At 56.1% G+C, this 23523-nt stretch overlaps 6 protein-coding genes across 6 annotated transcripts; 2 read left to right on the top strand and 4 right to left on the bottom strand.

Moving 5' to 3' along the window:
• Positions 1 to 46: 46 nt before the first annotated feature.
• Positions 47 to 1912, bottom strand: BBK36DRAFT_55602 (hypothetical protein; the record flags this gene model as incomplete). The annotated part of the gene is made up of 4 exons (XM_024898258.1): positions 47 to 467; positions 535 to 1236; positions 1326 to 1495; positions 1613 to 1912. The coding sequence occupies 4 exons, from the start codon at positions 1910 to 1912 to the stop codon at positions 47 to 49; spliced, it is 1593 nt and encodes a 530-aa protein (XP_024748663.1).
• Positions 1913 to 2248: 336 nt separating this feature from the next.
• Positions 2249 to 3706, top strand: BBK36DRAFT_1135757 (hypothetical protein). Its single transcript, XM_024892748.1, has 4 exons — positions 2249 to 2309; positions 2353 to 2588; positions 2664 to 3427; positions 3484 to 3706. The coding sequence occupies exons 2-4, from the start codon at positions 2415 to 2417 to the stop codon at positions 3488 to 3490; spliced, it is 945 nt and encodes a 314-aa protein (XP_024748664.1). The 5' UTR covers positions 2249 to 2309; positions 2353 to 2414; the 3' UTR covers positions 3491 to 3706.
• A 284-nt stretch (positions 3707 to 3990) lies between these two features.
• Positions 3991 to 7060, bottom strand: BBK36DRAFT_1160545 (hypothetical protein; the record flags this gene model as incomplete). Its single annotated transcript, XM_024894301.1, has 2 exons — positions 3991 to 6552; positions 6641 to 7060. 2 exons carry the CDS (start codon positions 7058 to 7060, stop codon positions 3991 to 3993), a joined length of 2982 nt encoding a protein of 993 aa, XP_024748665.1.
• A 1649-nt stretch (positions 7061 to 8709) lies between these two features.
• BBK36DRAFT_1142336 (glycoside hydrolase family 38 protein) lies at positions 8710 to 12065 on the top strand (the record flags this gene model as incomplete). Its single annotated transcript, XM_024893519.1, has 3 exons — positions 8710 to 8855; positions 8918 to 10658; positions 10719 to 12065. 3 exons carry the CDS (start codon positions 8710 to 8712, stop codon positions 12063 to 12065), a joined length of 3234 nt encoding a protein of 1077 aa, XP_024748666.1.
• Positions 12066 to 12567: 502 nt separating this feature from the next.
• BBK36DRAFT_1133460 (Pkinase-domain-containing protein) lies at positions 12568 to 14117 on the bottom strand (the record flags this gene model as incomplete). Its single annotated transcript, XM_024892094.1, has 3 exons — positions 12568 to 13152; positions 13226 to 13844; positions 13998 to 14117. The coding sequence occupies 3 exons, from the start codon at positions 14115 to 14117 to the stop codon at positions 12575 to 12577; spliced, it is 1317 nt and encodes a 438-aa protein (XP_024748667.1). The 3' UTR covers positions 12568 to 12574.
• Positions 14118 to 14713: 596 nt separating this feature from the next.
• On the bottom strand, positions 14714 to 21670 carry BBK36DRAFT_1135760 (hypothetical protein). Its single transcript, XM_024892749.1, is given in 9 exon segments — positions 14714 to 14768; positions 14779 to 14864; positions 14939 to 16486; positions 16582 to 16981; positions 17088 to 17147; positions 17184 to 18909; positions 19970 to 20453; positions 20548 to 21232; positions 21382 to 21670. The coding sequence occupies 7 exon segments, from the start codon at positions 21394 to 21396 to the stop codon at positions 14949 to 14951; spliced, it is 4908 nt and encodes a 1635-aa protein (XP_024748668.1). The 5' UTR covers positions 21397 to 21670; the 3' UTR covers positions 14714 to 14768; positions 14779 to 14864; positions 14939 to 14948.
• Between the last annotated feature and the right edge of the window lie 1853 nt (positions 21671 to 23523).

A 23523-nucleotide genomic window follows, 5' to 3' on the forward strand; every position in this document is an offset into this window, starting at 1 on the left:
AGAGCTATGGATGACCGAATATCAGACGCATTTAGTTCAGATGAAACTACTGCTCACCGTCACCGGTATCTGCGGCTGCCTCGCTATCTGCATTTCCATGCGGTGCTTCCGAACCCCCTTCTTCATCCGGACCCGTGACCACCTTTCGCAGGCTTTCAACAGTGTACAGGAGCCCCCGGACGTCCTCTTCAGTGAGCTCCGGCTCGCTCGCCTCCACCTCCTGGTCCTTGAACGAGGTCTCGACGTCCACGGCGAGCCTGCCGTTGTTCATGGTCAGGCGGAATGCGTGGAGGCTCTGCGCCTGGGTTTCCGCGTCGGGATCGATGGCGGCGATGACAGTCGGGGGAGAGGCGTTGTCGTCGTTGGGGGAGATTGTGAGGGAGAGGGGTTTGCCGGGGAGTTGTATGATGCCTGGGTAGTGGAGTTCGTTGGATTGGTTGAGATTCCAGGAGAAGATTGCTTTGATGCTGTAGTGTGTTTATTAGCCATTTTCCCACTTGATATTGATAATCTCCTGATGAGGGGGATGCTTACTCTTCGCAGATGGCCAGAATGTATGTGAGGGGTCCGTCTGCAGAGGGGTAGAGCAGAGTATATAGGCCCGACACGGCGACGGTTGCGGTCTCAGGGGCGATTTCCCGCGCGAGAGACAGGATGCTTGATTTATAGAGTTGCTTCCCGGCGACCCAGTCCCAGACGAAGATGTCTTCGTCGCCGCCTCCGGAGATGAGGACGTCTGGCTTGGATGGGGGGATGACCATCTCGCTGACAAACTCCTTGTGGCCAAAGCAAAAACCCTCGATGATGTGCGCGTGGGGAATATAGCGGGATACGCGGATGTGCTCATCTCTGTCGGCCGTGAGGATGTATCGGCGGCCCTGGCCCTGCTGCTCGCCGAGGATGAGGGCGGTCAGCATGGAGACGTGTCCCAGCAGCAGGTTTAGCTCGAAATCGGGGCCTCCAGAGTTGGCGGCCTTGGATTCGGCGGCGAGCTCGGCCTGCTTGATCTGGTTGAGCAGGGCGAGGCGGTTGCCCTTGGAGTGGACGGTGAGCGGGGTGGCAGTGGGCTTGAAGGCCTTCTTCGAGGGGAGCGGCAGAGAGGAAAGCGATGCTGCGGACTTGGAGCCGTCTTCTGGGATGAGCAGAGGGATGGCGTAGACGTCGCCGAACTTGTCGCCGCTGATGATTTGGTTGTCTGGGCCGATGGCGACTGCGCTTGGTCGCTTGGGCATTGTCCTATATATATGATATGTCTTAGCTTTGGGTGTGCTTCTCGGGGAGGGTAGCTGGGATGATGAATCAGGATGAATGTTGTGTGTCCGTACCTTTTGCTGAGCTGCTTCAATTGGCCATTTCCGTCATGCTCAAACACCCAAATGACCTTGTCGTGCCCGGTGATGGCCACCAGATGGCTGCCGTCCGGCGTACTCGTCAGATGAGTGACCACCGGCCGGTCAGGCACACGCGCAAAGCGGGATTTGCCGCTGTCAACAACCTCCTTGCCCGCCTTGCCCTTGCCCTTCTTTCCTCTACCATCGACATGGCCAGCCTGCTGAGGCTTTTCACTTTGAGTTGTCGTGGCCGTGGGAGTTGATGCTGATGCTGCTTCGACTTGAGCGCTCACTGAAGGGTTCTTCTCACTGTCGCCGCCATCCAGCCTTTGCCGCTTGGCAGGCGGGCCCTCGCTTTCAGTCGCCGGAGTGCTATCGGCCTCGGCCGTGAGAGCAGCAGCAGCAGCTTCCGCTTTGGCGTCATTAATGGCCTGGATCGACTGGGCGACTTTGTCGACGTCGGGGTGCTTCCATGATGAGATGTGGCTGCCGTCTGTGAGACTGAAGGTGTGTATTGCGCCTCCGCGGGCGGCGAAGAGGATCTGTCCTTGGACGTGGACTCTGTTATACGGAATCTTCATTTTCTCTAAAGTGCTCGAAATGAGAGTTTCTCATGAGATACGGAGACCTGAGTAAGGGGAAAGTTGAATTGGACCTTGAAAGAAGGGCGTCGCTATGGTCTCAAGCGCATATCGCAACTTTTTTTTCCACCAAGGCTGCTCTGAGAGAGGAAAAAGAGGTACATCCCGCTTGTACCTTCACCAAGCTCACGGAAGCTTGCTGACTCATGCCAGGGATTGCGAAAAGAGGTACGTACCTCACTCTTCCCATCTCTGACGACAAATGAAAGAAATCGAGCTCTTCTTCTCTCTCACCGCTTACCCGAATCAGGCTAGCAGAGCGCATGCCCTAGCCGCTTCGACACACATTTTCCCACTGGCCGCAAAATCCGACAAAATCGGCTCGCCTCTTCTCTTTTTCCCTTTTTCGCGATCCTTCCAACGACCTCGAGTCAAATCAAAATTCCCATACTCTAGGATATCCTTTTGCCCTTAAATAACCTGCCTTCAGAAATAAGAAGATATGGGGGGCAAATCAGCGAACAAGGCCGGCTACTTCGACAAGCTCAAGGGCTTGCTCCAAGACTACAAGTCCATCTTCATTGTCGAGATTGACAATGTCTCGTCTCAGCAGATGCACGAGATCCGACACTCCCTTCGTGGTAAGGGAGTTGTCCTGATGGGCAAGAACACCATGGTAAGGCAATCCCTGAAGGAGAAGCGAGCAGACATTGGAAAGCAAGCAGATTCTAATGTTGAATAATTTTATTAGGTTCGCCGAGCTCTCAGGACCTTCCTCGTCGACACTCCCGAGTACGAGCGCATCCTGCCCTTCGTCAAGGGCAACGTCGGCTTCGTCTTCACCAACGGCGACCTCAAGGAGATCCGTGACCAGCTGCTCGCCAACCGTGTCGCTGCTCCCGCCCGTGCCGGTGCTGTCGCCCCCGTCGACGTGTGGGTTCCCGCTGGAAACACCGGCATGGAGCCTGGCAAGACCTCCTTCTTCCAGGCTCTCGGTGTCCCCACCAAGATCGCCCGTGGTACCATTGAAATCACCACCGATCTGAAGCTCATTGACGCTGGCAACAAGGTCGGCCCCTCCGAGGCCTCGCTGCTCAACCTGCTCAACATCTCCCCCTTCACCTACGGTATGGGTATCGCTCAGGTCTACGACCAGGGCCAGACCTTCCCTCCCTCCATCCTCGACATTGGCGAGGAGCAGCTCCTCAAGGCTCTGTCCACCGCCATCACCACCGTCGCCACCATCTCCTTGGCCATCAACTTCCCCACCCTGCCCTCCGTCATGCACTCTCTTGTCAACTCCTACAAGAAGGTCCTGGCTGTTGCCGTTGAGACCGAGATCAGCTGGCCCGAGATTGAGCAGCTCAAGGACCGCATCGCCAACCCCGAGGCCTACGCCGCTGCTGCTCCCGCTGCCGCCGCCGGTGGCGCTGCCGCTGCCACTGAGGCTGCCCCCGCTGAGGAGAAGAAGGACGAGTCCGAGGAGGAGGATGAGGAGGGCTTCGGCGGTCTCTTGTACGTGCCACCCTTTGCGTCGTCTCAGTGGAATCTAATGCTAACATGCTCAATAGCGACTAAACAATCAATATCGATAACGGGTCGGCTTTCAGGGTTAATTCGGTTTGTTTTACGGTTTATGGATCTAAATCTATGGGTGCATAGGTCATTGGTTGGTCAGATGAGGACCAATGCGATGCTTGCATGAGACACGGAAAGAACAATGAAAGTTGCAAGTCAACGATTGAAAGAAATGATTTGAACGGGTCAACTTGTGCATGTCGGCTTGTGATGATGATGCTGGTTTGATAACCTCTCATTCACAAAAGGTTAGTCTTCCCCTCTTTGCTTTTCAAATCCTCCTTTCAACCTGCCCTTTGAATGATTATAAATTTATTCATGAGCTTTTTAACCCTGAATCTCCTGATGAAAACAAATATTCAACAACACCTTATGACTCAAGCCATCTGTTTCATTATCTCGTGCACTCTTTTCATAACATGATCAAATGGCTAACGTACAAAAAGATTCCACAGGATTCGCTCAAGAGAGTTCATGATAAATGTGATTCCGCCCATATCCTATGCAGCATCCTGCGACTCGCCACCCCCAGCCTCGCTATCCTTTGCCTCTGCGGCCTCCAATACCTTCCTCGCAACGTCAATCGCATGTTGCGGTAACCCTGCCAAGCGTGCCACTTTCAGAGCGTGACTCTGCCGGTTGACGCCTGGTCGTAGTTTATGAATGTAGACAAAGCTTCCATCTTCGCGCTCCTCCACGTCAGTGCAGTACGTCCGGACGGACCCAGTCTGCGGCTGGCAGAAGCCCTCGGCGGCCGCCATGTCGGCTACGTCGTGGAAATGCGTCGCAAAGAGCGTTCGGCATTGATTGATGGTCACCAGATGGTGTAAGCAGGCAAACGATATCGCCGTGCCGTCTTCGGGTGTCGTTCCCCGACCTATCTCATCCATGATGACAAAGGATCGTGGCGTGGCCTGCCGTAGAATCTGGGCCGTCTCAAGCATTTCGACCATGAAGGTGCTCTGGTCATGGAACAAGTTGTCAGCCGAGCCCACGCGACTGAATATCGCGTCGACAATGCCTAGTTCAGCATACGACGCAGGGACGTAGCATCCAATCTGGGCCAATATCGTAATCAGCGCGTTTTGGCGAAGGAATGTGCTCTTGCCAGCCATATTCGGTCCAGTAATCAGCCAAATGAGGCCGTCTGGAGGTGGCCCAATGACGCAGTCGTTGTCGACAAACCGACGCCCCTGCGCATAGAGAGCGCCCTCCACCGTCGGATGCCGGCCAGCGATAATGACATGCGTTCTTGAATCGTTCAACTTGGGGCGGACGAGCTTCTGCTCAACGGCGAGCGTTGCAAACGACGTCGCAATGTCAATTTCGTCCAGCACGGCGGCAATGCGCCGCAGCTTGATCACGTTCTTGGCGACATGTTCCCTCAGGGCTTGGAAGACACGCTGCTCCTCGCGCCGGATGCGAAGTTTTGCTTGGTCAAGATGCAGGCCGAGGGTGGTCCATTCGGGGACCTGGAAAGTTTTCGTGCTGCGGCTCGAAGAGACGGTCTTAATCTCGGCGAGGTTCTTAGCGTCTTTCCCCCTGATGTGGGCGACGTGACCTATGCCCGCTGCCCACTTGAGCGTCAAGCTTGATGCCCCAAAGCGCTCGCGAAGGGCCTCTCCCAGATTGGTCTTGTCTTCTAGCAGTGACGCGAGCTCGTCGTGGAGCTTTTGGAGCTCCTTGCTCGCAGCTGGTCTCATGATCCATGGCTCGTTATCCTCACCGTAGACCTCTCGGACACTGGTTGCCTTCTTCTTCTTCCCCTTGAGCAAAGCCGCGGCGTCCTCTTGGGTGCCTTCTGAAGTGATAACATCTTGGGCTAGAGCCACGATTCCTTCTACCTCGGATGCCGCTGCTACCTGTTGCTGAGCAATCCCTTCCTCGTCGATAGACTCTTGAATCCGGTGTGCGAGCTTGAGAGGTTCTTCGAGGTCGATTCGAGACACTAGTGCAGCAAGACAGTCTGGTGAGGATGATGTATGATCCTTCTGTGCTTCCTCTTTCAGCAAAGTAGTGATTTCCTCGGTTGCGCGAATGGTGTTTGCTATACCGAGTAAATCATCCGGGCTACCTCGTCCGTGCAGAAACCTTGTAAGCAGTCTGTGGCAATCATGGCTTCGTCGTAACAAAACAATCAAGGAGTCCTTCAGATCCTTCGCTTCAATGAAGCGAGCAACAAGATCTTGTCGAGCTTCAATCACAGCTAGAGATGTGGATGGAGAGCCGAGCCATTCGTTGAGCAATCGAGCGCCGCTCTTGGTGACCGTGCGGCGTATCGCATGAAGAAGACTGCCGCGGAAGAAGCCATCGCGGATAGTCTGCTTGATCTCAAGCGCTCTTAAACTGTTCTTGTCGATGGTCATGGTATGCATGTTTTCGTAGCGAATTGGTGGTTGAAGCTTCATGCTCAGGTCTTGCAACGAATTCCTGACATAGTTCAGCACCAAGCCACCCGCGACGACCTCATGCTCTGTGAAAGTCTCGCGTGAGGCTTTCGGAATATCTGATTCAAGGAACGGTTCCCAGTCATTGACGCTTGCCAGACTCTCATGGGGGGAAAATGAGATGAGATGCCGATCGTCTGCGAGCATGGAGAAAATGTCATGATCTTTCTGAAGCTCGAATGTTTGTTCAAGGACGACTTCTCGTGGGGCGATGCGGGACAAGATGGAAGGTAGAGATGACAGTGTTGTGGACTGAGTGAAGAACTGTCCAGTAGAGAGATCAAGCCATGCTAAGCCTATTGGCGTAGAGCCTGTGCATGCCGCATCTGAGGTCTGGGGAGACGAGGAGGCTGCTGATTGCGTGGTTCCAGCAGCAGCGCCCTGAGAGATGTGAATTGCCATGATGTAACTGTTGACATAGGGATCCATGAAGTCCTCATCAATGAGAGTCCCCGGAGTGAAGATTCTGGTAACTCGACGATCATGCATGAGGCCTCCGGACTTGACCTTTTCGGAAGCATCGTTGGGAAACTCTTCCGCCAAGGCGACGTGTCGATTCAAATCGTACACCAGCATTTTCAAAAATTTGTTCAGGTGGAGGAAAGGGAATCCAGCCTTTGAGAGTTCTTGTTAGCATGAGTTGAACTCAACCAAGAGATAGGCAGAAACAGTAAAGGAGGAGGGGGAAAGGGGTCGGCCTCACCATGGGCACGTTTTCGCGACTCGTCTTCTTGGAAGCCAGCTTCAGACCGAGCAGCGGCGCATACTCTTCAGCGTGCTCGAAATAGAGCTCATAGAAGCCTCCCACTCTTGTGAGCAGAACACAGCCCTCAAACTTGTCCATGTTCTGGCGCGCCTGGAGCACAACGGTGGGATACGGCGGTAACTGTTGCTCTTCGATTGAGAGAGGCTCTGCAGCAACCTTTCCCTGCGGCAAGTCGGAGAGTTTGACGGTTGTTCTCGATCGCCTCACGGCGGCTTGAAGCAGAGGAGTTGTGGTGAGACGTCGAACCGAGGCGCCTCCTGAATAACGACATCGTAGCTGGAAAGCTGCTGGAGCTGTAGCTGATGAGCTATGGAGGGGCCGAGGCCAGAAGCCACGAGCCGCATGCTTTCGAAACATTGTGACTCATTTGGCGGGATCACCTCTTCCCCTTGATGAAGCCTTTTGGAGCTCGTGAGATTGTAGGCATCGACTTTGTGAGCATGGCGAGAGGGGATTGAAGTAGGAGGTTTCATCCTCACATTTTTTTCATGTCGAGGGCCGTGAATTCGGCCCCACCGCAGGCTGAGGCGGATCGGTGCCTGAAGCGCTGTTGGAAGCGCCGCGTCGGGAGAGATTGGAGTAAATTTAGCAGTCTGTCGGCGGCAAACGAATGGGCTGCATTAGTATTCCCATGGAGTTGTTGCAGCACATTGTTGGTTGTTGGTTGAAAGGTTGATGATACGCTGTATGGTATCCCAGGTTGGCTGGTATCAAGTGCCCAGTGTTGAGTCTAATAAGCCAGGTACCTGCTAAGTATACCGTAAGGTAGGGCAGATATCTTGGACACTGCTTAGGTACCGTGATTGATGTTTTGGTGTTCTGATAGTACTTGATCGGTACCTACTTCGTGCATGCACTCGGTATCGGTGCTTGCTTCAATTCAAGCGGAAGGAGCTGGTTGGGCAGCTGCAAGAGGGTTATGCTCTCCTTCCCGCATAAGCACATGTACCTTAGGTAATTTCTCTAAGCCTCCCTCTGCTGCGTCTTGAGGTACCAACTTTCTTTTCTTCCTCTCCATCATCTTCATCCACGCTCCCTCTCTAGCATCTTCATATCTGGTGGCATCAACAGCCTCGGGCCCTCGCCTCTTGTCTGCTACCGCTTACCTTGTCAAGCACTTCATCCGAGAGCCCGGACTCGGCTGCCGGCCATCCTTGCTCCTTGTCTCACCTTTGCCTTGGATCGATCTTGTTATGGACAGAGTCCGGTGATAGCTGGTTTGCCTCGGGTATTCCGTATGTTCAGAGACATTCATGGTTCGGTTGACTCGGCTACGAGTTGTGTCTTCAAAGCATCTTCTCACCTACCTGATAGTATCAATACTTTGGCCCTCTTCATCACTACTGCTTACCTGAACCTTGTCCCTATTCTGTTCAATTTTGAATATCTTCTTTCATCCCTTGTTGCTGTTTGCAGTCTTGCTCTTGACACTGTTGGCTATTCCTCAATTGACGAAAACAACACCACAAGCATGAGGTGCGTACCACAAGCAACTGCACCTTTGCCACCAGAAGAGGAACATCATTCCACCCATGAGCGAGACCCCTGAGAGAGGCTGGGACTCGCGTCCAAGCTCCCCCGCACGGCGCCTGTTTTCCGCTCTTTAGCGCCCCCGAGGGTTGTTACATCGCCTGGGAAACGGGACACTGTGAAGCGGTGACCCCCCACTCCCCACAGCAGTGACAGTCTCCCCCAGAGCTTACTATTATATCATACTGAAGCTGGCGCGTGTCGGACCTTTTCCCTCTCTCTTTCCCACCTCACTCTTGAAGAATCAACCTCCAGGAGCTCGCTTTTGGATCTTCAGGCCACTGCTTTGTCTCAGCTCGCTAATTGAGCTTGGCAGTTCCAACGACGGCTTGATTAACCACCACCTCCTCGTCTCCTCCGATTGTCCCCAGCACTCGCTCTCTCCAGACAATCTTCAGCCTCTGCCCGGCAAGCTGCGGCGACTCTCCAATCGATCAGCACCACCGGCTCCAGGACATCTTCCCGAAGTTGCGACAATGGGTGGCGGCAGCGAAATTAGGAGCAATGTCTCCTACCCTGTCTTTGCGCAGCGGCCTGTCGGCGTTCCTAAAACTAGCATTCTCAAGGGCCGTATCGAACCGTTCTACAAATCAGGGCAATATGAGAAAGTAAATCTGCTAGCGTACGTCTTCTGTTGAGCTCCCTCTTCTGTGTCCAGCGTCGGCGTGCTAACTTGAGGAATAGCAATCTTTACAATGCCAGGTACTCAGGCAAGCCCCATGTGCACCTCTCTGTCTGGAGCGCTCCCGGACAAGAACGGCCGACCTTTGAGCATGCGGTTTCACAACAGTTCAAAGAAACCCACACCGGAGCTTCCTTCGGACCTTCGTGGTCGACTCACTGGTTCAGAGTCGTCCTAACTATACCCTCGGCCATCGCTGACGAAGAGCTCCTTGAACTCCAGTGGGACGCAAACAACGAGGGCCTGGTCTGGACCGAGGATGGTATGCCACTCCAAGGTCTGACTGGTGGAGGAGAGAGAATCGAATGGGTGATTCCGCGCTCGTTCCGCGACGGCAAGCCGCACACCATTTACATCGAGATGGCTTGTAACGGAATGTTCGGAAACGCGCCAAATGGGAAATCCAGCATTATGCCGCCCGATCCTAATCGCTACTTCAGCCTATCCAAGGCCGACATTGTCGCCGTTAATGTTCCTGCTCGCGGTCTATACTTTGACATGTGGGAGATTGGTGATGCCGCCCGAGAACTTCCTGAGAATTCAGCCGAGCAGGGGCGGGCGTTGACGGTTGCCATGAAGATCATCGACACTTTCGAAGTGAATAACCAGGAGTCCATCCTCGAGTGTCGTAAACTGGCTCAACAGATCATTGGCCCCGATGTCGACTCTCATCGAGTGTACGAAGTAGGCCCAGAGCCCGTTGTTTTTGGTATCGGCCACTGCCACATTGACTCCTGCTGGCTGTGGCCTTTTGCGGAGACAAGACGCAAAGTAGCTCGGTCTTGGTCGAGTCAATGTGATCTAATGGACCGCTACCCAGAAGCTCATTTTGCTTGTTCCCAGGCTCAGCAGTTCAAATGGCTGAAGCAGCTCTATCCCAAGGCCTTCGATCGCGTAAGGCGAAAGGTGAGCGAGGGCCAGTTCCATCCCATCGGTGGCAGCTGGGTCGAACACGATACCAATATGCCTGGCGGCGAGTCGCTTGTGCGTCAATTCTTCTATGGCCAGCGATTCTTCGAGGCGGAGTTTGGGGCGCGCTGCCGCACCTTTTGGCTTCCTGACACATTTGGATACTCGAGTCAGCTGCCTCAACTCTGTCGTCTGGCAGGCATGGACCGCTTCATGACACAGAAGCTCAGCTGGAACAACATCAACAATTTCCCCCACACGACCTTTATGTGGGTGAGCCCTGACGGAAGCCAAGTCATTTGCCACATGCCTCCGTCGGAGACGTACACTGCTGAAGCCGATTTTGGAGATCTGAAGCGCAGTGTTACTCAACACAAGACTCTTCGTGTTGACAATACGTCCCTGTTGGTGTATGGCAAGGGTGACGGAGGTGGCGGCCCAACCTGGCAACACCTGGAGAAGCTTCGACGCATTGCAGGAATCAGCAACACTATTGGTGCCATTCCCAAACTGAAGCTTGGCCTCAGCGTCGACGATTTCTTTGACCAACTCGCTCCAAAAGCCAACGAGCTTCCTACATGGTATGGCGAGCTGTACTTCGAGCTCCACCGAGGCACCTACACGACGCAGGCAAACAACAAGTATTACAACCGCAAGGCCGAAGTCTTGCTGCGAGATCTTGAACAGCTTGCAACGTTTGCTTCTCTGAACAATAAAGCATACAAATACCCTACCGAACAGATTGACAACTTGTGGGAGGGCGTGCTTTTATGCCAGTTCCACGACTGTCTCCCTGGGAGCTCGATTGAAATGTGCTACGATGACTCTGACAAGGTGAGAAAAAGGCCCTTTGATCCTATGCACCGATTGATCTATATGCTAAACTCTCCATAGATATACAAGGAAACGTTTGAGACTGGTCATCAGCTTCTTGAAGACATTTACAAGGCTTTGGGCGCCAGTAAGTTGCAGACCGACGGTTACGAGTCGGTCGTTCTCAACACCCTACCTTGGCATCGCAAGGAGCTTGTTGAGGTGTCGGATACAGAGGTCGGCGTTGCTTGCGGACAAGGGCCGCTCCTTGCTCTCCGTACCTTTAAGTTGCAAGAAGACAAGCCTGCAGTTTCGCTAGAGCGGCGGGGCAGTCAGTTCATCTTGGAGAACGACGACCTCCGAGTTGTTGTCGAAGGTGGCTGTATCACTTCGCTATATGACCGAGTCAACGGTCGCGAAACGATTGAGAAGGGTGGCAAGGCCAACAAGTTTGTCATTTTTGACGATATTCCTCTCTTCTGGGAAGCCTGGGATGTTGAGGTCTATCATCTGGAGACCCGCCGAGAGCTCAGCTACGGCGAAACGAACGTCCATGAGGTCAAACCTCACCGCGTTACTCTTGCTACGGAGATTAAAATCAGCAAGCATAGCTCCATCAAGTCCTACATCACTCTGTCAGCAGCCCTCAAGGGTCAGCCGTCATGGGTTGAGTGCAAGGCAGAAGTGGACTGGCACGAGAACTCCAAGTTCCTCAAGGTAGAGTTCCCCGTAGACATAGTCAATACGGAGGCTTCGTATGAGTCGGCATACAGCATCACCAAGAGGCCAACTCACTACAACACGAGCTGGGACATGGCCAAGTTCGAGGTGTGCTGCCACAGGTTTGCCGATCTATCGGAGCACAACTACGGAGTATCCATCCTCAACGACAGCAAGTACGGATTTGCTACAGCCGGCAAGCTCATGCGCCTATCTCTGCTCCGATCCCCCAAGGCCCCTGATGAGCACGCGGATATGGGCCGCCACTCGATCCGGTGGGCCATACTTCCTCACAAGGGCAGTCTTTCGTCGACGACGGTCAAGGCAGGGTATGCCTTCAACAACCCTCTCAAGGTGTTGTCGGCACCCAAATTGGCGATTGATACCTTGAGCAGCGCTCCCATCCAGCTGATCCAGTCGGATGAGTCTGCCTCCATTATCTTGGACACGATCAAGCGAGGCCATGATGACGAGGACGTCAGCCGCCGCGAAGGCCACCGCGTCAACACGGGGCAGAGCGTCATCATTCGCCTGTACGAATCCTTGGGTGGGCGCAGCCGAGCGACGATCAAAAGCGAGTATCCGGTGAAGCGCGTCACCAAGGTCAACATTCTGGAGGATGAGATCGAGCAAGTCTTGCTGCAGGATGGCAAGTTTGACATTACTCTCCGACCGTTTGAGGTGGCAACATACAAGCTGCAGCTGTAGGACGAGCTGGACGCCTCCTGTATTTGCCCTGGCCCTAGTGTTTTCATAAAGCTGGAAGACGAGGAAGATTTGAGTGGCGCTGGTCTGGTATGATGTAAACATGTGACGATGCTGGAACGGAAGAGCAGGTGATTTCATAGGGTACTCTGATGAGCTGCTGCTTTGGCTATCACAAACCCTTTCTGTTAGTCGTTATGAGGCAATAATAACTCCTTTGCGGGAGATTTTCCATGAATCGTCTCCGTTGGCGTTTCTCTAGATCGATCTGCTTCCCTAAATTGAGCAGGCACTTTATTCAGCCCACGGTAACGCCAACGCCGATTGTATCAAAGCAGTGATATGAACAGGTCATGATGACGGTAGACAGAGTTCCTCCAGCAGTGAGAAGAGAAAAGACGCAAACAGTACGCGCAGGCTCACATTGCATCATATTCCATATGCCCAAAGAAACAAAAGTAAACAAGCAAAGAGAACCAAACCCCCCCCAAAGTAAAAACAGCATATCAACGTCATGATGTAAAGTCGCCCTCGGGCAGCTCGTCAATGACCTGCTCCACCATGGTGATGAGTTCGTTAATGTCCGGCCGCTCAGCGGGCTCGACCTTGAGACAGGCGCGGACGAGGTTCCGGATGGGCTCGCTGATGGACACGTCCCCTCCGGACGACGACCCGCCGGCACCGGCGTCGCCCGCGCTGGCCTTGGCCTTGGCGGCCTGGATGGTATTTGTGCGCTTGGGGGCGCCGCCGCCGCCGGGGCTCTCGTCGGGGAAGCGCCAGTCGCCGCCGAGGACGCAGAGGCTGAGGGTGCCGCCGGTCTCGTCGGAGCGCAGCTCAAAGGGGGATTTCCCGACGAGGCAGGCGTAGAGGGTGCAGCCGAGGGACCAGATGTCCGTCTTGGTGTCGATGACGGAGCCGGTGCGGACGTCGAAGAGCTCCGGGGCGCGGTAGGGCATGGTGGAGTGCTCGGCGGCCTGGTCCTGGATCTGGAGGGCGAGGGACTGGGAGGTGACGGGGATGGGGGAGGGGGCGACGGAGCCGAGGTCCATGAGGATGGGGATGGAGCCGGAGTCGTCGATCATGATGTTGCCTGTCAAATGGATAATGTTAGCTTCTCTTGTGTCTTGTGTTGTTGCGGAGATAAGGAATGGGGTTGGGTTTACCTGGCTTGATGTCGCGGTGCGCATAGGACTTGATCTTGCCGCCGGACTCGCCCTCGAGACGGCTGCCCTGCTCCATCAGCGGCCTCTCCTGCTCGCCCTGCTCCTGCTCCTCGGTGCGCTTCCCCCGGGTGCCCATCTTGCGCCCGCTCCGCGATCCGGCGCCGCCGCTTGTCGCCGCCGCCGCAGTTGTGTCATCATGGTCGTGGTCCTGGTCCTCCTCGCGGCCCATCTGCATGCGCTCCGCGGGCGCGGGCTGATACTCGTGCATGGCGCGCAGGGCCTTGCACACGCCCAGGAAGAGCATCATGAGGTGCCGCTCGGGGAAGCGGCCGTGGTTGACGAGATTGGCGTTGATCATGTCCTGAAGGTTGCCGCGGCGGTAGTACGGCAGCAGGACGTAGACGGTCTTGCCGGCGTCGGAGCTGCCGCCGCGGTCGGTCGCGACGCAGTGGTCGTAGGCGGAGATGATGGTCGGGACGTGGTCGAAGAGGCGGTAGGCGTCGACCTCGCGCATGGCCTGCTGGACGGACTCGGCGCCGAAGGGGCAGCGGATCTTTTTGAGGGCGAAGAGCTCGTGCGTGGACGTGTCTTCGACGAGGTAGACGTAGGAGAAGCCGCCCTGTGTGTTTCGAAGATTGTGTGTGTTAGCTGCAAGGTGTAGGTGTAGGTAGGTATGTCGGATGAGAGTGAAGAGAGCGGGAGAGAGAGGAGGGATTGAGGTTGTTGTGCGTATGTGTGTGTGTGCTGTGTGTTTGTGTGTCGTCTTGCGCACCTCGCCGAGCAGCCGCTGGATCTTGAAGCTCCGGCTGTTGATCTTGAGCGTGGGCGACCCCGGGAAGCAATTCAGGCAATTGCCAAAGGAATAGAACAAGTCTGCTAGAATCTGCGCCATGATGTGCAAGCCGGGCCTCTCCAATCGGCGATGTGTCGTTGGTCTGCTGTAGAAACCGTGGAAGTGAAGAGAGCGAAAACAAAAGAGAGAGTGAAGCGTTGGAGTGGTTGGAGAACAGCTACTCTCTCTGAGATGATGGTGGTGTTGGTGTGTCAGCCAATCGAGGTGCGAACGTGTTTAAAGTGCTGCTAAAAATAAAGTGGTGAGGTACCCTGAGCTTTTGGGAGGGACTCAGCCCCACTAAGCATCATCAGGGTCAAGTCAGCCTCGTCCGTCGGAGGGATGATGGAAGTGACAATACTAGCTGTGAGGAGGGAGACGATGAGAAACTGGATACTTGGAGAGAATTCAGTACAGGATGAAGTGAGGTTCTATCAGCTGCAGCGAGGGCAGTCCATCACATCACTGGTCCCCTCAGTGCTCATGCTTCGTACATTATGTTGCTACATACCCAACATACAAGACCCTTTCCAACAGCACAACACACCATTATTCGCTATTCCTAAACCATGATTTGCACACGGGGCAACCGTCTATCATACGGCTAAAATCATCGTCGAGTCAAGACAACTCACAAGGTATTCCCCCCTATACGCCCATATCTATACAGCATTCGCTTTTCGAACCTGTATTAGCAGTAGCAGTGCTCTTCTTTTATCATCCTCATCCGTTGCACCCGATGCTCTTCAAAACGAAAGAGAGTAAGCAAAACAGAGCTGGTAAAAGGCAATGAAACAGTGGTTATCAATCAAAACAAACCAACAAATAATTTCTCAACTCTCAAATCTCGCAACTCATACAATACTGTTTGTATTTCAACGAACCAACGTCTCAAGAAAGTAAGTTGCGGAGAGAAGGATTCGTGCTCGCGCCGGTAGCCGGCCTGCTTTCTGGAGGCCGCGATGCCATTGGCGTGGACGATGAGGGCGCCTCATGCGCAGGCGGCGGTGGAGGTGGCGGCCCATTCCTCAGCAAGGGAGGGCTTGCATGCGTGGGTGGTGGTGGATACGATCTCTGAGGATGTAAACCATGCGAAAATGCGTCCGTTCGCGGCGGCGGCGGTGGCGGCGGCGGTTGAGCCCCGTTGTTCATGAGGTGAGCCGGGGGATGAACGGGACCCCCGTGGCCAGAGTGGCCCACTCCGCCGTGGTAAGGGGGAGGAACATATGGAGCGGGAGCAGTCGGCCCGCTCATGCGCCGAGGCGACGGCGGAAGCCCATTTGCATACGAGTGCCCGTGTGGATGGCCGCCAGGCATTGTTGGCCCAGTCATGGCAGGCGGCCGGAGAGCAGAAAGATTCGACATCGGAGGCGGCGGGGGTGGAGCGCTGTGCAGCAGGGGAGGCGGGGGGCCTCCGTTGATATGTCGAGGAGGAGGTGGAGAGTTGTGCTGGCTACCCGGACGATGCGGCGCCCAGTCGCTATAAGCTGTTGGTCTGGCCGGCGGTAACGGCGCCGGCGGATACGCATGTGTCACCGGAGGCGGGCGATGTCCTGCCACTTGAGCAGGCGCATGTATCGGCGCCGGTATGGTGGGAGGGGTCGACACGGGTGGCATGGCATGCGAGCTCGGCGGCTGAGGCCACGAAAGAGGATGGCTGGCATGGCGTCCGTCGCGATAATCGACTAGGGGGGCCGGCGGCGTGGCACCTCTCAGGGGAGGCACTGGCGTCGTCATGATGGCCTCCATCGGCTGAGGACGCGGTAGTTCGGTCGGCGCGGGCGGCGGAGGCGACGGGCCCGGTAGCAAAGTCAGGCGCGGACTGCGAGGAGCCTTTCGCAATTTATGGCATTTGTGACACTGGAACCTCCGCTGCTCAACAAACTTCTGTGCTTCCGACCCAATGGTCCCGTGGTGACCGTTGGTGAGCTTCCGCTCTTGCGAGGTGTTAATCGGCCACCATCTCAGGGTGACGTCTATGCCGCATGTGATGCACACCTTTTCTCCGGGGTGCTGTGCATTGGATCCAGCATCAACCACCTCGCCGTTGCGCGGTTGTGCCCAGCTGCCGTTGGGCGCCGTCGTTGTGGATGCTCTGCGGTTTCCTGTCTGGATCGGAGCTCCGGACAGCTTCGCCGCTGCCGCCATCAAGGTGGCCTTGCGAACGGTTCCTGTCAGGGTGAGGTCGGCCTGCTTGAAGTTCTGGACGTAGAGCTGAAGGGCGTTTAGTCCGGACTCGTTGACAATATCGTGGATCCGATGGACGACAGTCTTGGTGGGCAGGTGGTCTTTGCACCACAGCAGTGCAGACATGGTCCCGCTCTCGCCATTGACCGTAACAATGTTGAACTGATCCCTCCGCGAGCTTTTGACGGGGGTGATGTCAAACCCGAGAACGTGGCCTTTCTGCCGAGCGCATTCGACGTGATCTGTTCTTATTAGTCTCCGAGCTCACTCGACATACAGCTCGCCTCACGTGGGAGAGTCGAAAGAAAAGGAAAGAAAAGAAAAAAGGGCAGCTTACAAGGTGCGCGGCAATGATGGCAGGGCACACAGGCTCCGCCTTGCTGGTTACAGGCCTGGCAGATCTCGTCATATCTGGATCTCGGGATGGAAGGGATGCCTTCGGAGGGTTCCAGTGCCTTGGCGTTGCCAAACTTGACTTCAGGGGTCCAGACCGCGCAAGTGACATGAACCCAGTTGTTGTCCGCGGTGCGCTTGAGCGGCTCGCGAGGGTTCACGGGGCGGTTCATGTCTTCTTGCTTCTTGCGATAGAACTCGGCAGCCTTGCGGGCCTGCTGGACTTCGAGTTTTTCTCGCTCTCGGTCCTTCTCGGACATCTTCTTCTTATGATGAGTGAGCTTCGGCAGCTCCACAAAGTCATGCTCGGTGTGCTCGACAGGGCACAAGACACATTTATATTGCTTTTCACCTTGTCAGTCACTGGCTGATGTACGGTTCAGGGGAAGAGGGAGGAGGGAGGGTACTGGTGAAGGCGGAAAGAGGGGGGATGGTGTTGATGTGACTTACAATAGAAACTTGCGGTGCCTTGTCATTCGCACACATGTCGCATATCCATTTGCCTTGCACCTTGTGATCGATAACACCGTAGCAGTTGCGATGAACAGTCATGCGGCACTCTCGACACGATAGGTGCTGGTCTCCCATCGGCTCCATCTGGCTGCAGATGGCACAAGGAAGGGTTCGCGGCTTTGGCATCTCGGGGGCGGCGGGCGGCTCCACAACTGCTTTCTCCTTCTTCTTAGTCGGCGCAGCGCTGGGAGTGCTACCGCTTTCGGACGGGGTTGCCTCCGCCTCCTTATCGGCAGAAGACTTGAGCTTCTTTCGAGGAGGCTCCTGCGTTTCGCTGGGCTGCGGCGCGGCCTTGGAAGGTGTCGGGGCTCGTTCAGGCGTCATATAGCCCAGTTCTTGTGCGAGCTGCAGCTCCTTGAGGAGCTCTTCGTCCTGCTTGCGTTTCCATGCGCGGCCACCGGCCTGGGCAACCTTCTTGGCCACCTCTTCGATCACCTCGTATCGAATGGCATAACGGCGCCATAGTTCGGCGCAGCGTCGGCACAAGGCAACAACGTATTGATTCCCAGCCTTGTCCTTGCCGGAGCCCTTTTGACCCTGCTCATTGACCAGTCCAGGCAGCGGATTCGGTGCTCGTCTCCATTGTCGGTCGTTGGTGGTATTGCAGAACTGGCAGATAAAGCTCCGCTTCTTCTGTGCCGCCTTGTCCGCGTCGAATGCCGAGTCGTCGTCGTCGTGCGCCACGTCGTCGGCGAGCTTGGAAGCGGCGGCGTCTTCGCGTTTGGCCTGCTTCTTCCCTTTTCTGCCGGGGAAGCTGCCCCAGACTTGCGCTCCTCGCTCGGTTTTCTTCCAGACATAGTAATGTCGAACAATTTCTCCCGGCGGCTTGGTTTTGACGTGCTTCATGACGAGATGCAGTTCGGAACCAAACTTTGAGACACCCTCTTCAAACTTCTTCGCTTCTGCGGGAGTGAAGCTGGGTTCTTTGAACTCGGACCTGGGCTTTTTAACAAGCGTAGAAAGGGCCTTGGACGGATCATAGTCCTCTCGAAACAGAGTTTCCACTGCCACATCGCGCAGGTTCGTAGAACGCTCGGGGAGGTCCAGCTGTTTGGCCTTGCTCATGGCATCGGCAACGTAGTCGTTGATCTTCTCGACGGGCGGCTCACCCGCAGGCGGCGGCTTCCACAGCAACGTCGCCGTGCAGTTGGGATCATTCTCGTCCAAGTCTTCGCCGCGAGCGACGTATCCGGGTGGCTGATCCTGGACCCACTTCGGCCGCGAGACACGACGAGCCCTTTCGGCCTCCTGTTGCTCCCTGAGCAGCTTCTGATCCTTTTTGCTGCCCTTCTTGAACTCCAGAGGCTTGACATACTGCACGGGCTGGCCAGGCCAAGGCCCGACAGTTGCCTGGTTCCTTGGGCCAATGCGGGTGCCTGCGCGCGGGTAAATGCGGTCATCGTAATCCAGCGCATCCTCCGGCTTGCAATGCATGCCGAGATAACGCCACGGCCAGAGGCTAGCCTGGTAAATCTGCTCCGCGGTACCCTGGTGAGGCGCATCGTCGTCGGCGGGGCTTGTCCTGTTGGTCTCGACGCCATGAACATCGTCCTCGTCGTCGTCCAGAGGCTCGTCGTCGTTGAGGTCTGCGGTATCAACCGTGTTAGGGGTATGGCGGGCCTCCAGTTTGCGCTCCTGAGCACGACTGCACGCAGCGCAAGACCAAGCGAAGCCACGTGAGGGTTTTTTGAGCAGCGGCGGCTTGACGCAGTTCATATGGTATGTGTGTAGACATACTGCGCAGTCAACCGAGTCATTGCTTTATTTGGAAAAAATGTTAGCCGAGGTCAAGTCAAGCCGGTTGGAATAGGCCGGGAACAAGAACGGAAAAAATAGAGAGGCAGTGGATAACAGATGATGGGTAAAGCTGGTAAGGAGGGAAATGAATCAAGTGATGAATGCATCTTCAGGATGCGATGCGTTGTGTGTCCCCGTTTGATGGGCGCTATAAGCAGGTGTAGTGTGTAGGCAAGTAGATAGTCGATGTGCCCAGCTCTGGAGCCGATACGCGATGCACGATGCCTGGAGCGGTGACATCCGACAGAGCCTAAACGGCTACCGGAACACGGCTCTGCTGCTGCTGCTGCTGCTGCCTCTGCTGCCTCTGATGCCCGCTGATGCCACTCGACAAGTCTTGGGGCGCAGGACAGATCACAGCAGTCATCCATCCGCCTCGCTGGCTGGCTGGCTGGTACAACGCAGCACCTGAGCAAGCAGACGGCCAGTGGTCCGACCAAGGCCAGCAAATTGCATGCACATGCACGCACGGCAAAGACAGGGAGGGGGGGAGAAAGGCGGAGACGATGGAATGGGAGGGGGGTGGGCGTCCGTTGGCCCTGATGGAGGTACCGGGTACCAAGTACCTGAAGATAGACGACGCCAGAAAAGGGCTGCTCCCTCAAAGAGGGCTAGGGAAGGGGTGTTGGTGATCATGTACCGTGTACCGTGTACTCCGTGCCGTTCTTGGTACCCAGCGTCTGCTCTGCGCTGCCCTGGTCGGGTAGGTACTTGGCCGTCGTGCCAATAGGGGCCGGGCTCCCCAGGTACCAGTCGACAGGACCAGGGACGTGCCGGTAGAGGCCGGCACGCGCTGGTTGGCAGTAGAGGCCGGCACGCGCTGGTTGGCAGTTGAGGCCCGCAGCTGGAGACACAAAGCAGAGAGAGGCATCCATCGGGCAGAGACAAGGACAGGAACAGGGACGAGACAAGTGACAGGCCAAACAAAGCAGAAAAGGGCAGAAAAAGAAAGGAAAGGCAAAGAAATAAACCGGCCCTAGGCCGGAACGAGCGCCATGTAGGGTCGTGTCGACAATACGTACCTTGCACAGTAGCCACTGCATCTCTTGCAGAGCTTAACGGCGCTAGTCAGCTCCTTGCCACGCCCCTGCTCGACTAGCACGTATTTCCAGCGCTCGTCCAGCACCTTCTTGACCTTTTCGGGCACGTTGACAATGAGCCGGGTGGGAATCAGATCGTAGTTCTTCTGGATGTACCTGTCGTACAGCTTCTCGAACCAGAAGCTGTCGGGCTGCCGACGGTACTCGTCCATGCTCTCGATCTCCAGCCGATGCTTGATCTGGCACTTGCCGCGCAGGGCCGTCAAGGGGCTGATGTCTGAGTGCATGCTGGCAAAGACCATCCGCGTGTCGCTGGCCTTGCGCCCAATGTCCTTGGGGCGATAGAACCAATTGATGCGCACCGCGTCCACCGGCCGGGCGGCGTCGTTGCCCGCGTGCATGAACTCCATGATGCGCCCCAGATAGTAGGGTTCTCCTGGGGGCTCGCACACGAGATAGACGTGATCTGCCCAGATTGTCTGTTAGCCCGGCCTCGCCGCGAGGGTTTGGAAATTGCCTTCGCATAGGCTCGAGGTGGATCCCCCGGCCGTGCTACCTACCATTCGCCTCCAGCACCGTGCCGTCGTCGGCCACCATGCGACCATTGTCCGGCATGCCTTTGCACGTCTCGAAAGTGAGCATGTTGGACTCGGCCCACGTCAAGCCCTGAAGTTGGTTCTGAGCCGCGAGGGCGTTCTTCTTGGCCGCCGAAGACGTGGCCGGCGGCGTTGCGGCCGCCGAGGTGGCAGCGGACGCTGTTGCCGTGCCGCCGTTCTGGTTCGCGGCCGCCTTGCGTTTCCGCGAGGCCTGCGACGTGCCCGATCCTGACGCGGCCTGTGATGCGTGGATGGTGCCGCCGGATTTTGCGTCCTGGGAGCCGTTCTGGCTGGGGCCGGCCTTGGAGTCGTCCGCGGCGGCGGCGGCAGCAGCAGCAGCGCTGGCGTTTTTGCGTGAGCTGCCGTTGGTGCGAGGCGCCTCGCCATTGCTGGCGCCGTTCACCTGCCGCGACGACTTCTTGCCGGCGTCGCTGTCTTTCTTGTCAGGGTAGTGATCATACATGTCCATCTCAATGTCCTTGTCCTCGGCATAGTTGGGGCGAGAACTGGCCGTCCTGTTGCGGGAGCGAGTCCCGTACGGCATGGCCACGTCAATGACGGCCTCTTTTTCTGCTGCGCCTGAGCTGGGCGACGTCTTGGCCATTGGCTCCGACGCCGGGTTTGCTTCAGGCTCGGCAGACTTGGAGTCCTGTCGTGGGTGTCAGAGCAACGGGCGACGACGGGTCAAAAAAGGAATATTCAACATATACACCAGCACAGAACTGGGAATAATAAAAAAGCGACGTGCCAGATGCAGGCGTGTAAGAGTGTCCGGCATGTTGTAACAGAAAGACTCACGTTTGGTTGCACCATATTGGCGGCAGATTAGCAGCGTGGCCGTGAAACGAGGCAAATCAAGGTGGTGAAGGCATGCCCGTCTGATGTGAGTGTCCAGACCGGGTGGGAATCGAACGGAGAGCGATGAGCAACGGCTCAGGAAAAGTCGAGAGCCGCGGGCGATGGTAAATTGCAAAGGGCCTGTCACTGCAGAGAGGCCACGGGCCGGCGAGTCGGGACAATGAAATACGCGGTAGGGAGGAGGAAACGACGTGAAGACGACGGCCGGGCCAGGTTGGATGAGATTGAGGAGGAAAAAAGAGTGAGTAGTGCCAGTTGAGACTGAAGAATCCAGTACCTACATGTATGGGCGCCGCCGTTCAAGTTAACAGGGGGGCCGCACACCAAGTGGATTGTGTCCCTGCTAGGTCCAGGTGGGCTGTACCGGCGCAGGTCGCGCGGCGGTCGCCCCTAACAGCCGGGGGCCTCGCTTGCCGCGCGCAGGCGCCTGGCTGAGGCTGATGGCCGATGGCAGCAACTTTATATCTACTCCGGGGTACTTGGGCCACCCATGAGCAAGTCCCGCATCTGTTTTTCCACAGAGGTTCATCAGAAATTCCTCCACCGACGACACACTGATTCTGTGCCTTTCCTCTCGGTACCCGGGGACTGCGAAGCACTCGCACGCGGCCAGGAGAAGCAAGCTGAGCCCGTCAGGGAGGCAGCGTTTGATTGCAGCCGCCGCTCAGTTTTACAATGCGTCTGATGGCCGGTGCTTTACCGTCGTTGCGAGGCGGGATCCAGTTGATAAGTGCTTGTAGTCTCGGTGGCGCTCTAAGGTGGTCATGGTAAACCTTGCTTGTGCCCTTGAGCGATCCGTACCTCTGCTCTCTACCTACCTTACGCATACGACCTACCGACCCTCACTACAAAGTATGTAATCTACCTTACTTGGTGGCAGTAAGACTGGTCTGCGCGATGAGGGGCGAAGGAATTGTGTAAGCACGCCTCATCAACGTGTATCTACTTGCTCGCTCGCTTGCTTGCTTTCGCTTTTCGATTTCCGGGGAGGATGCCTAGATGGGCCACTCCACCCAGCTATCAAGAGTGTGTCAGGGCGAGAGGTAGACGGAGCAGGTCATGGCTGGTTGTTGGGGAGTTGAATAGCTGAGAAGGTCATTCGAATCGACACTGACACGTCTGCCTTTCCTCGTCCGGTCGCCCCCCTCATAGTAGGAACTCCGGGCATAATGCGAGGATGATGCGGGCTTCCAGCCGCCTTCTTCGGACGTCCCAGCAGCACCCAGCAGCATTCTTTGGCGCCCTCGTCCGGCCCCTTCACTCTCTGCTCGTCTTTCTCCTGATGACGTACCCGACCATGCATGTGTTACTCTCGCAGGCCATTGTTTGCTGTCGCGTTTGGCACCTGGCCACCGCAAGTAAGTACTTGTAAGACGGCGACGACTGAAGCACAAGACCGTGGCATCGAGGCAAAACAGCGTCAGGACAAGCAGCATCGCAGCCGCGGGGGGGAATTGGCGGCGTGTTCGACAGAGCGAGCCCTTGCAGTTGGCATGCGCGCCATGCCGGTAAGGATATTTGGGGGGGTACAGGAGTATGTACAAGCGCAGGAGGTACATGCGTGTCTATGCGCCAGGTACATGCGCCTCGATTTGACGACTCCGTTTTCTACGCGTTCAGTGCAATGTACTCGTACATGCTCTCTGCATCTGTATCGGCATCGATATATGCATCTCTACCTTACTAGTCGAGTCGACAATTGCATGCACCGGCGACAAGTGCTGTAGCCAGCAGTGAGTAGTATCTAGAATTGCCATGTGCCAGGGCAGCTCTTTTTGGAGATTTGCCGCATCTGCCTCGTCCTTGTTAGTAGCGCATCCGGAACCTGGTGGCTACGACGTCACAGGTCGGTCGGTCGGATAAGACGAATGGAAAAGGTGATGTGATTTTTTCAGTCGGTCGGGTTCACGGCTCTAAAACAACAAAGAACCCGCCGGATCGGCTGTGTGGGGCTGCAGAGCGCCACCATGGACAGGAGCCCGGGGCAGAGAGTTTCGAGGCGTGATGGCGTCAAATGCTAAAGTCAGAGCCAGTTTTTGGCCTGTGGGAGCCGACCTGAAGAGGTATGGGGGCAACAGCTCG

The sequence above is a fragment of the Trichoderma citrinoviride genome (assembly GCF_003025115.1).
Source record: "Trichoderma citrinoviride strain TUCIM 6016 unplaced genomic scaffold BBK36scaffold_9, whole genome shotgun sequence".
Lineage (NCBI taxonomy): Eukaryota > Fungi > Ascomycota > Sordariomycetes > Hypocreales > Hypocreaceae > Trichoderma > Trichoderma citrinoviride.